Consider the following 12,855-nt stretch of genomic DNA (forward strand, 5'->3'; position numbering starts at 1 on the left):
AGAGAATCTGGTGTTGTTATACCAACGTACATGAAATAAAGTTAAATAACTTTTATAAAAACAAAAAAAAAAGAATTGAGCCACTGAATTGAAAGCAGCCTTAGCATAGCTGGGCTCCTTACACACCTGTGTTCCTGTCCTCAGCTGTCAAGAACTGTATCCCCCTCAGTTCTCTTAGCATTTTAATATAACCTTTAAAGCCCTGCTTCTCCCTACACTTGCCAACTGAGCACTCTGTGGGGAGTCCTTTGTGGTCTCGGAACTCTTTTTAGATGGTAGCGTGCCTGCTGGGTTATTTATCTGGATCAACACCCGCAATGCTACCAAGTTATATTTCCTAAAGTTAAAAGGGGTGGACCTGGGGCTGGAGAGATGGCTCAGCGGTTAAGAGCATTGCCTGCTCTTCCAAAGGTCCTGAGTTCAATTCCCAGCAACCACATGGTGGCTCACAACCATCTGTAATGAGATCTGATGCCCTCTTCTGGCCTTCAGGCATACACACATTATATATATAATAAATAAATAAATATTTTAAAAAAAGGGGGTGGACCTGTAGGAACATCTCTCCTAGAAACTCAGTCTGCTTTCTCAATCTTCTAGGCATGCTTGTGACTCATCATCGTGGTAAATACATGTTTACAGATGTGCAATCCTCTGATCTTTACCTCTCTACTGTTAGATTGGCCTTGTGCACTCCCCTGACTCGTCTTAAGCAAGAAGTAGCAACGTTCAGCCAGAGGGCCGTTTCTGACACTTTGGTGACCATTAATCGTATGGAGCAGGCTCGCACGGAGTACAGAGGAGCCCTGCTGTGGATGAAGGATGCATCCCAGGAGCTCGACCCAGACACCTTAAAACAAATGGAAAAGTTTAGAAAAGTAAGAAAATGTATCCCTTTCCTTTCTTTTAGGTCTCTTCATGTCTTTTATGTATGTGGGTGCTTCTGTTTGCGTGTCTGCACACCGGAAGAGGGCACTGGATCCCATTAGAGATGGCTGTGCGGCCTCCAGAAGAGCAGAGCAGCCATCTCTCCAGCCCTCCTTTTCTTGACACTAACATAGAGAACTAATGCAGAATAATTTAACAGTGATAATAAAATATTAGCCTTTTTTTTAAAAAAAAATAAGATCTCATTGTCTGGGCTGGAGAGATGGCTCAGAGGTTAAGAGCATTGTCTGCTCTTCCAAAGGTCCTGAGTTCAATTCCCAGCAACCACATGGTGGCTCACAATCATCTGTAATGGGGTCTGGTGCCCTCTTCTGGCCTGCAGACATACACACAGACAGAATATTGTATACATAATAAATAAATAAATATTAAAATATATATATATCTTTAAAAAAAGATCTCATTGTCTAGCCCAGGCTGGGCAGGAATGCACACTCCTGCCTAGTTTCCCGAGAGCTGAGACTACAGGTGCACACACTGCACGCGATAGGGTGGTGTGTTCTCAGCTGCAAACGATGACATAACTCTAGCAAGCACAGCTCACTGACTCCTGTCAGCAGTCCTGTGAAATAAGTAAGTGTTCCTCCTGCAGCCAGAGCAGCCTTCGTCCTACTCCCTTGGAACCCTTGACGACAGCATCTAGTTCCCGAGAGTGTCTGACAGCACGGAGAAAGCCCTGGAGCGCTGAATTCCGTCTTTTCAGACTGTTACATGGACATAAAACAAAAGCACAGATTCCTGTCTGTCCCCTTTCGAATCCTGCAGAGGTCTGGCCCTTCATCCCCCGCACAGCTTTCTGACACTTGACTCCTCTCACCAAGGCCCTGCTCCTCTGAGCCTTGCCCCTTGTCCTGGGCACTCGCCCCAGAGTCTCAGTGTAGGTACCACCTCCTTCCTGTGCAAACTCCACCCCAGAGTCTCAGTGTAGCTACCACCTCTTCCTGTGCAAACTCCACCCCAGAGTCTCAGTGCAGCTACCACCTCCTTCCTGTGCAAACTCTACCCCAGAGTCTCAGTGCAGCTACCACCTCCTTCCTGTGCAAACTCTACCCCAGAGTCTCAGTGTAGCTACCACCTCCTTCCTGTGCAAACTCTACCCCAGAGTCTCAGTGCAGCTACCACCTCCTTCCTGTGCAAACTCTACCCCAGAGTCTCAGTGTAGCTACCACCTCCTTCCTGTGCAAACTCTACCCCAGAGTCTCAGTGTAGCTATCACCTCTTCCTGTGCAAACTCTACCCCAGCTCGCCCAGGGCCTTCCTGGTGGTTCAGTGGTCGTTCAAATTCTGTTCACGTCTTCAGTACGTTTCCAGGCTCAGAGTCCGTCCTGCAGTGATTTCCCTTTTCTCTGCCCCTCCCTGCCTGACAGCGGTGAGGTGAACACTTGTTTGTCACCAAAGCTCAGTTTTCAGAATGGTGCTTCATATACTGGACAACTTGTAAATTTTAGTTAAGTCAATGAATAAACATTTCAAAGTCAGTGTTTATGTTGTCTGATGACATTTATTAAGAAACAATTTAAATCTATAAATACCTCAATGATTTAGAAATAGTAATGCCTCCCAACATTTGACCATATCTTCTACTTGTTCTTCTAAATTTATTATTTTATTGTTTGTTTGTGAAATGCACATATATCACTAGAATATGCTTGTCCATAAAACTTTTTATTACATTTATTCATTTATGTTGTGTGTGTGAGAACACATGCCACAGCATACATGTCATTGACATAGGACAACTGGGAGTTGGTTCTCTCCTTCTACTGTGTGGGTCCCAAGGACCAAACTCAGGTCACCAGGCTTGGTGGCAAGTGCCTTTACCCACTGAGCCACCTCCTTAGCCCTTCCAAATTTTGCTTCTACTCTTACTATATACAGTACATATCCTAAACATCTCAAACATCTATTTTTATCTGGGGCACTTGTTTTCTTCTTAACCAAATGATTTTCCAATAGTTAGCTATCGGATGCCAGTGAAGTGACTCTGAGGGTCAGAGCGCCCACCTCCAAGTCTGACAACTTGAATTCCATCCTCAGAACTCACATAGTGAAAGGAGACAACCAACTCCCACATGCTGTTCTCTGACCTCATGCATGTTCAACTCCACATGCATGTTCTCTGACACATGCCCCCTGCTACACAAATGAGCAAATATATAAAAGATAAATATAAGAAAGAATTGCCTTCAATTGTCAAAAAGTAGCTAAAGTCTCTCTCACTAATCACGGAATGATAATGACAGAGAAAGGAACTGTTACAATCCCGTGTTCTGGAGAAACTAATTTCAGGCCCATTAGATTTCCATTTTTGGTACTGGTAATAATGGACTTTTTTGTGATTGCAGGTACAGATCCAAGTGAGAAATAGCAAAGGTTCTTTTGACAAGTTAAAAATGGATGTCTGTCAGAAAGTGGATCTGCTTGGAGCCAGTCGCTGCAATATGCTGTCTCATTCTCTCACTACTTACCAGGTACCTGCCCACTCATGGTCAGCACGTTCTCGCAGAGGAGACGTAGTGCGATTCCTTTTTACAAGTTGTCTAATGGTACAAGAAAATTGATGTCATTGATCAGGTTCCAGTGACAGTTGTAAATGAGACAGAGAACCAACCATAAGGCTCTGACTGAGAGAGACTTAGAGACTGTTTATACTCTAGTTCCACACTGTCCTCTTTGGGGTCCTAGCAGAAAGACTTAGAGACTTTCTGAGGTCGAAAGTGGGCACAGTAAACCAGGCAGTGGTGGCGCAAGTCTTTAATCCCAGCACTCGGGAGGTAGAGGCAGACCAATCTCTGAGTTAGTGACCAGCCTGGTCTATAAATTGAGTTCCAGGACAGCTGGGGCCACACAGAAACCCTGTCTCAAAAAATGAAAATAAAATTAAAATTAAAAAAAATTTAAAAAAGGAAAAGAAAGGAAAAATGGTGAGGAGGTGAAATTTAAGGCTCATAAACTCTGGTTACATATACTTTTGTTTGAGGCAGTGATAATGTAAGTGCAGCCAGCTGTAGGGGCAGCCAGGTAATCTTAGCGTTCCAGAGCACAGGCAGGAGGACTGAGGGTTCACATCCAGACTCCGTCACCAAACTAAACAACAAAGCAAGAAGATCACCATAGTCCAAAAAGGTTGAAAACTTTTGTATCAAGTAAAGAAAATGAAGCAAGGTTCATTTGTGATGGCTCACGCCTTTAATTTCAGGAGACAGAGGCAGGCGAATCTCTGAGTTTGCAGCTAACCTGGTCCACAAAGCAAATTCTAGGGCAGCCAGAGCTGTTACACAGAGAAACCCTGTCTCAACAAACCTAAATAAATAGATAGATAGATAAATAAAATGAAACCAATGACAATTAAGTAAAGATAATTTGGGCTTAAAAACCTAAGTTAGCCCAGTCGAGATCATGTGCTCCTTTGATCTGCCGTCCCACGTGACTAAATTCTCAAGTCTCACCTGTAGCAAAATTTTCCTTAGGCGGCCAACCAGCTCCCAAATAAAGACAGAGACTTAATATTAATTATGAAGGCTCAGCTTTAGTTTAGGCTTGCTCCACCTGCTCCTTTAACTAATTTAACCTCTTTCTATTCATCTATGTTTTGCCTTGGGGCTTTTACCTTTCTTTCTGTACATCCTGCTTTTCCTGCTTCTTCCATGTCTGTCTGTCTGGCCCCTGCTGTTGTTCTTAATTGCTGGTTGGCTGCAGGTTAGAGGGTAGGAGTCTTACCCAGTCAAGGTGGAGCTCCTGTGACATCTTAATGAGGGCTTCCTTTAAAGAGCGGTTAGTTCGTTCTACCTTACCTGATGACTGAGGATGGTACAGTATGTGAAAATTCCAGGGGATTCCGAGCGCTTTAGACGGATTTTGAGAAATCTGAGAAGTAAACTCTGAACCATTATCTGACTGAAGAGAAGTTGGGATTCCAAACCGAGGAATAATCTCTCGGAGAAGAATATCAGAGACTGTCTGGGCTCTCTTGTTAGAGGTGGGGGAGGCTTCAACCCACCCAGACATTGTATCCACCAGAACCAGGAGATATTTAATTCTCCTGACTGTGGGCATATGAATAAAATCCAGCTGCCAGTCAGTTTCCGGAATGGAGCCCCTTGCTTGGTGGGTAGGGAAAGGGAAGCTACGATATTTAGTCCTGGGATCTGACTTTTGGCAGATCTGACAGGAGGCAGTGGTGGCTTTTAGAAACCTGATGTCCTCAGGCGTGGGTTTGATATGTGTTTTTACAAAATGAAGCAGAGCCTTTTCATTAGGATGAAAAAGCTGGTGTAGGTAGGACAGGATCTGTTGAGTCTTAGGAGGTGTCTGCGGGGTTGTGGGCTGTGCTGTAAGGACTCCCTGAGGTAACTGAGGCAGATCTGAGCTAAGTGCTGCTGTCTTAGCTGCTCTGTCAGCCCGGTTATTTCCCTTGGAAACAATAGAACTGTCAGACTGATGGGACCGACAGTGAATAATTCCTATAGCTTTAGGGAGATAGGAGGCTCTTAGTAAGTCCATAATATGCTCTGAGTTGGTAATAGACCCTCCCTTCACTGTGAGAAGCCCGCGTTCCTTCCAGATGGCCACGTGAGATAACAGGATATGAAAAGCATATTTAGAATCTGTGTAAACATTTAAAGATTGTCCCGCGGCTAACTGAAAGGCACGGGTGAGGGCTATCAGCTCAGCCTGCTGGTTGGTAGTATGAGCAGGGAATGCCTTTGCCTCGACTATCTCCGTGTCTGACACTATGGTATAACCTGCTCTGCGGGCAGAAAGGAGCTGCCGTCCGTGTACCAGGTGTGAGTAGCCTGGGACAGACTGCCCTCCTGTATATGTGAGGGGTGGGGCAGTAGGTCCTCTAGGACCTCAATGCAGGAATGGGATGGGGAATCATTAACACCAGGTTGAGGCAGAAGATTTGAAATGTTGAGAGGTGGGCAGCACTGGAATGTGAGACTCGTATCTTCCACCAGCGCCACCTGAAGCGAAAGAACTCGACAAGGAGGTAGGGTCTGTAGGCCTTTGTAAGTTAAGAGGTTAGACAGGTTATGATGAGAGAAAGCAGTAGTGGGTGCCCCGAAGGTTAGTTTTTTTGACTCACGAATAAGAAGTTCAGCAGCTGACAAAGCCCGTATGCAGGGTGCCCGGCCCATCTTCTTTGACAGGTAAGCTACAGGTGCGAAGGAAGGTCCCAGTTGATGGCCTAGAACTCCCACGGCATAGCCCTCTCTTTCTGCTACATAAAGGGAAAAAGGGCGAGTTAAATCCGGAAGATGGAAGGCTGGGGCCTGGGTAAGGGCCTGTTGGAGTCTCCGGAAAGGTTTGGTGATGGGGTGAAGGAGGGGCTCATGCATAGAGCCAAGAGCTGCTTCATATAGGGGGCGGGCGAGGAGAGAGAATGAGGGAATCCAGGATCGCAGGAAACCGGCCACTCCCAGGAATGACAGAACCTCTTCTTTGGTGGAAGGAACTGCAAGAGATTGAATTAGTCTTTTTCTGTCCAGGGTGATAGCCTTTTGTGTTGGGGTTATGGTTAACCCCAAATACGTTACCTGAGTGGTGGACAGTTGAGCCTTAGAAGGCAAGACTCTGTAGCCCTTTTTGGATAAAAAACTTAATAAGGTGGCGGTGTCAGTCCTGCTAGTCTCCAAAGAGGGGCTACATAGCAGGATGTCATCGACATAGAGTACCAGTTTTGATTTAAGGAGGGACAGTGAGAGCAGATCAGAGGCCAGAGCCTGGCCAAAGAGATGTGGGCTGTCCCGGAATCCCTGAGGGAGAATGGTCCAGGTTAGTTGAGTGGAGAAATTAGTATCAGGATCTGTCCAGGTGAAGGCAAAGATGTTCTGAGACTGAGGGCTGAGAGGAATAGAGAAAAATGCATCCTTTAGGTCTAAGACTGAGAAGTGGGAGGTCCCTGAAGGAATGTTAGACAGTAGGGTGAGGGGATTAGGTACCACTGGGTGTAAAGGAACGACAGCAGAATTGATGAGCCGGAGGTCCTGAACCAAATGATAAGTCCCGTTAGATTTTTTGACAGCCAGTATAGGAGTGTTAAAGGGAGATGAGGTGGGGCGAAGCAGCCCCTTCCTCAAGAGATCAGAGATTATAGGTTTTAGTCCTTTGAGGCTTTGGGAAGGAAGTGGGTACTGGGCTTGAGTGATACACCCAGTAGGGTTTTTTAACTGAATAACGACGGGAGGGGGGGTGTTTAGCAACAGCTGGGTTTTGAATGTCCCACACGAGAGGGTCCACCTGGGAAGCTGGGAGGGGAAAAGGCATGTTAGTATCAGGGGGTCGCGGAGCCAGGAGAAGCAGCAGCTGTGTCACCGACGAATCTGAAACGAAACGGGTGGGGGGCGCAAAAGAAATGGAAGCTCCCAGCTTGGTCAGAAGATCCCTTCCCAAGAGTGGGACTGGACAGGTTGGTAGAACTAGGAATGAATGTGTGAGAAAGATACCTCTAAATATGCAATTGAGAGGTGGAGTTTGGAGAGGTAGATAAGGCTGTCCCCCTACCCCGACAATAGGGGAACTTGAGGGGGAGGTTGGCCCCCAAAATTCCCTTAGAACCGAATATGTTGCTCCGGTGTCCAAGAGGAAGGAGATGAGGCATCCCGACACTGTGAGAAGTACCCGCGGCTCCTGGTTGCAGATGGGCGTAGCAGTCGGGTTGTCGGTAGAGGAGCCCGGGAACCTTCAGTCTTCCAGAGCCAAGCCCAATAGGTCAACCTGGGGGTCCTCTGGGGCGGCTGCCCCCGCGTCATCGAACGCACGAGGGCAGTCTGTGGACCAATGACCCTCCCTGTGACACCTCGGGCAGGGGCCCCTTGGGTTGCGATGGGGATTGGGGCATGCCTTTGCCCAGTGACCTGTCTTACCACACTTGAAGCATGGGCCGGGGGGCGGGGGAGCCGCGCGCGGAGGGCGGGTAGTGGAGTCCATCATCTCGGCTGGCCTGGTGGGTGCCGTGATCACGTGGCAATGATTTCGGGCCTTGTCATTCCTTGCGTGGTAGATCTTGAAGATAGGATCTGTGCCTGTGGGGTTAGGGGACCCTTCTCCAAACGCCTGAGCTTTGCCTTGATGTCTGAGTAGGACTGGTTGACGAAGTGCGTCATCAGGAGCTGTCTGCCCTCCGTGGATTCTGGATCCATGTTTGTGAACTGTAACACAGCTTTGGTAAGGCGGTCAAGAAATGCAGAAGGATTTTCCTTAGTGTCTTGGATAATTTCTGCGAGTTTAGAATAGTTTACTGGTTTGAGAGCGGCCTTCCTTAATCCCACCAGGAGGCAGGTTAGGAATCGGTCTCTGGCCAGAATGCCCCCGGGGGAGTTGTAATCCCAGTGGGGTTCCTGGTCGGGTACGGCCTCTGCGCCAGGTGGGTGAGAAGGCTGAGTCTGATGTACTTCATCAGCGTGCAGTCTCGCCTGCTCCCAGACCCGTCGGCGTTCCTCAGGAAGCAAGTTGTTATAGAGAATCATATAAATATCATGGTAAGTTAGGTTGTAAGATTGGGTTAAATATTGAAACTCTTTTGTAAAATTAGTGGGGTCAGCTGTGTATGACCCTAGTAGCTTAGAAATATGTGAAAGTTCCGATAAGGCGAAGGGCAAGTGGACCCTCATCAATCCCTCAGCGCCAGCTACTTCCCTTAAGGGCAGGATGGTAGCTGGTTTGAGTAGATCAGAGTCTGCTGTTGCAGCAGGGGCAGCGGCTAGCGAGTGCGTGAGGGGAGGGGTGAAATTAGGCGCAAGGCGGCGGGCGGGGTTAGGGCCTGAGGGGGTTTTGGAAGACTGAGGCGGAGGGGTGGGGCGGGGAGGTGAATCGGAGGATTCCAAAGTTGATTCGGACAGCCTGCGCCTCCTGTGATGGGAAGAAATTGTTAGCTGACTTCGTAGTCGTGTCCGGCTGCGAGAGAAGTTGGGTGAAGCTGGATCAGAAAGGCTGGGATATATGAGATGGGGGGAATGAGATTTTTCAGGGGATTTAGAGGAACGGGAAGGCGACCCAGAAGGATATTTACACAGAACTCCTGGAGACCTAGGAATGAAACGTTTAGAGGCATGGGGGGAAGGTGTAGGCGAATCCTTTCTGTACCTAAAAGAAACCTTTGAAGAGGGGGGGATAGGGGAGGTAGCCCCCGATTGGGCAGGGCGGGAAGGAGTGGTCCCACGAGGTCAAGGGGGCCGGGGGGTCGTCAGCGGGGTCCATGGTCGGAGCGGAGGGTTGCGAGCCCATGGCGGGAGCTGAGGGTTCCTGGAGGGAGGGCAGGGCCAAAAACATGTGAGCAGGTGAACAGTGCAACAAGGTGGATGGGTCAGTCTTCAGGGCCATGTAGAAAAAGGCCATAACATACATTAATTCTTTCCATTTAGCTGACCGGTGACAGAAGTTGGCCAGTTCCTGCAAAGTGTCGGGGTCAAATGACCCTTGGGAAGGCCAGCGGATAGAACCTTGTAAATTGTACTTATGCCAAGTTTTGTAACAAAGCCATGTTAACTTAGATAGTTTTATGGAGGGGATGAGGGCGTGAGGCTCAAGAGCTTCCAGAAGCTGCCTGAGTGGGGAGGATGGGGGAACCGGCTTAGAATGCTTAGAGCCCATAGCTGAAGCGCAGCCTGCCCGCAAAAAGGTACCGAAGTACCGTGAACAACGGAAGGCCAAGAGCACAGGTGTCCGAGTGTTCTTGGGGCGTGATAAAACTTAATTGGCCCAAACCCAGCTACCGGACGGGGGGGGGGGGGGGGGAGCCCCGGCTGGAAGGAGACAATGAAGCTTTTCAGGGCCGACATACGGCCCCAAAGGCACCGCACCAGAGCAGGCCGGAAAGGTTAGAAAAAAGAGAAAGAGGCCAGGAGCACCGAACTCCCGGGGCGCAGACTGAGGCAGGTTTCAGCCATGGGCAAAAAGCCGGGGGGGGGGGGGGGGGGGGGGGGGGGGGGAGGGGGGGGAGGTTGGCGACCTAGTCTAGGACGCGCCAAAGAAAGCCGGCCGGACAGTCTGTGAGCGACCCGGGGGGGGGGGGGGGGCGGGGGGGGGGTGGAGGAAGCCAACTTAGGTTAACTCACAGATCAGGATGAGGCGGCGGTGAATGGCCGTGGTAAACAGGTGGAGGTGAGTGCAGGCAGTCGGTCCAGACCTTGTGCCGGTGAAACCCAGAGGCAAAAGCCTCAGGCACCTGGACGGAGAGGTAACCGAGTCAAATGGCGGCACCACTGTTGTTCTTAATTGCTGGTTGGCTGCAGGTTAGAGGGTAAAGACATTACGCAAGGAAAAGACACAGACACGCGGTGGTCCCACGTGGGTGCACTTTAATGGGGGAGGGGTAACAGGCAGGTAAGAGCGTGCCAACACAGTAGGAAAGGCGGGGGAAGAGTAGAGAGAAGAGAGCAAACTCGTGACGACCTTTGCTTTTAACGGGGAATGCAAAGGCTTCTGGGAAATGTCCGTATCCAGGAGAACGCTGGGAACTGTAGTTCGGCAAAAGAACAACACCTGCCATCTCTTTTTCTTTCTTCCCCTGAGCCTAAACTCCTCCTACTTACTCTCCCTGCCCAGAAGTCCCACCTATATCTCTTCCCTTGCTATTGGTCATTGTGCTTTTTATTAGACCAATCAGGTGACTTAGACAGGCAGGCAAGGTTGTTAAACAAATGCAACACATCTTTATATATTAAACAAATGCAATACATCTTTACATAGTTAAACAAATATTCTAAACATAAACAAATGTAACACATCTTTGCATGGTTAAGCAAATACAAGACATATTTACATAATTAAACAAATATTCCACAACATAAACAAATGCAACACATCTTTGCATTGTTAAACAAATACCCCAACATGCATTATGTTGCCCTAAAGTCACGTGAATAATCTACGATGAATGCTGGCTATTTACAAGTAGTAGTTGCTGAGGTTGCTGTGTATTTGAAAACAGCAAGTAGAAACTGTATTTGAATAAGGAAGGAATAGTGGAATTGGAAGGAGGTGGTTATTCATTGCTGTCTTAAAGCAATATGCTTAACTCCATTTAGTACTATGGAATTCAAGACTCAAGAAAAGATGAGGTGAAAGGAAAGCCTTGACGATCTGTAGTTCAACAGCTAATAGCTTGGTGCTTCTCTGTTCTCGCTATTCAGCCTGTGTCTTGAGACAGGAATCTTGAAGCAACAAGAAAGATTACAAATTACCTGAGTTAGCTAAGTAACACATTTTGAGGGGTCAAGTCTTTCTTGAGGCCTTAATGAAAGGCCAAATTCAGTAGGAAATATTCTCTGTAATGAAAAGATTCTTATAGGGCAGTGGCGGCAAACACCTTTAATACTAGCCCACAGGAGGCAGAGGCAGGCGGATCTCTGAGTTCTAGACCAGCCTGGTCTACAGAGCTAGTTCCAGGCCAATCAAGGTTACATAGTAAGACCCTGTCTCACAAACCAAAACAAAACATTCAAAAAAAGATTCTCATGGGCCAAGATGGCTCAACATGTGAAGATGCTTGCTCTCAGGCATGATGACCTGAATTTGATCCCTGGGACCCACATGGTAGGAGAGAACCAACTCCCTCAAGGTGTTCTCTGACCTCTGTAAGCACACATACATAAATGCTTATATATGCTAACATAAAGATTACACACATGGATATTCATGTTCTTATGCCTTTGGAGTACATTGGTTTTCTTTCTCTTATTATGAGCAGACTCGGGTGCTAACCTTAGTGAAGAACTGTGAGCCATAGTTCCTTCTGTTCCCCATACTTGGGCAGTTTGATCAGTTCCTGTCACTATAGCCTCAAACAGTCTCAGAAGGGGCAGGACTATAGTGTTCTCTTTCCTTTTTCCGCAGAGAACATTGCTTGGGTTCTGGGAGAAAACAGCTCAAATGATGTCCCAAATCCAGGAGGCCTGTGCTGACTTTCATCCATATGACTTCATCGCTCTCAAGGTATGTCTCCTGGGTTCACCTTCAGCTGTATCACACTTTATTAGGTGACAACACTGAAACTGCCCTTAGCTAAGCTAAGTTCCAAATTCATGAAACCTTGGGAAACATTTTCCCCTCTCTTTAGGATCTGTACCCTCTAGGTTCTGAAGTCACCAGGACCTTGCACGCTGAGGTACTGGTGTGACAGGAGAGGGAAGAAGAGTAGAAACACAGGAGACGCGGGGCTGGAAGGAAGGGAGGGAAGGAAAGAAAGAAGAAGAAAGGGAGGGAAGAGAAAAGAGAGAAAGGAAGGAAAGAAAGAAAGGAAAAGAAAAGAAAAGAAGAAAAGAAAAGAGTTCAGCTCTTGCAGAGGACCCAAGTTTGGTTCCCAGCACCCATGTTGGGTGGCTCACAGCTTCCTATAACTCCAGCAGCTTTGGGGCCTGACATCATATTCTTCCAGGCTCTGTGGCATCTGCACACACAATTAAGAATAAGTCTTTCTTAAAAAGATGTATAGAATGAAATTTACTAAAAATAAATTAAATATGCTGGGCGGTGGTGGAGCATGACTTTAATCTCAGCACTTGGAAGGCAGAGGCAGGTGGATCTCTGTGAATTTGAGGCCAGCCTGGTCTACAGAGCAAGTTCCAGGACAGCCAACTTTACACAGAGAAAACCCTGTGTCAAAAACCCAAACAAAGGGCTGGAGAGATGGCTCAGAGGTTAAGAGCACTGACTTTCCTTCCAGAGGTCCTGAGTTCAATTCCCAGCAACCACATGGTGGCTCACAACCATCTGTAATGAGATCTGGTGCCCTCTTCTGGCATGTAGGCACACATGCAGACAGAACATTGTATACATAATAAATAAATCTGTTTAAAAAAAAAAAAAACCCAAACAAACAAAACCCTGAAAATACACAGGGGCTATCAAAATCTACAAAAAGGAAAACAATTGAAGTAACAAGTGATAGAAAGGCAGGCCAGG

General features: G+C 47.5%; 1 protein-coding gene across 9 annotated transcripts in view; it reads left to right on the forward strand.

Moving 5' to 3' along the window:
- Ica1l (islet cell autoantigen 1 like) overlaps positions 1-12,855 on the forward strand; it is a 56,805-nt gene that overhangs the window by 27,572 nt on the left and 16,378 nt on the right. For all 9 annotated transcript variants that reach the window (XM_075956127.1, XM_075956135.1, XM_075956136.1 and 6 more), the window contains 3 exons: positions 680-878; positions 3,294-3,419; positions 11,788-11,886. In XM_075956127.1, coding sequence (XP_075812242.1) covers positions 680-878; positions 3,294-3,419; positions 11,788-11,886 — 424 coding nt within the window. The remainder of the gene's footprint in view (positions 1-679; positions 879-3,293; positions 3,420-11,787; positions 11,887-12,855) is intronic.

This window comes from Microtus pennsylvanicus, chromosome 22, assembly GCF_037038515.1.
Source record: "Microtus pennsylvanicus isolate mMicPen1 chromosome 22, mMicPen1.hap1, whole genome shotgun sequence".
Classification (NCBI taxonomy): Eukaryota; Metazoa; Chordata; class Mammalia; order Rodentia; family Cricetidae; genus Microtus; species Microtus pennsylvanicus.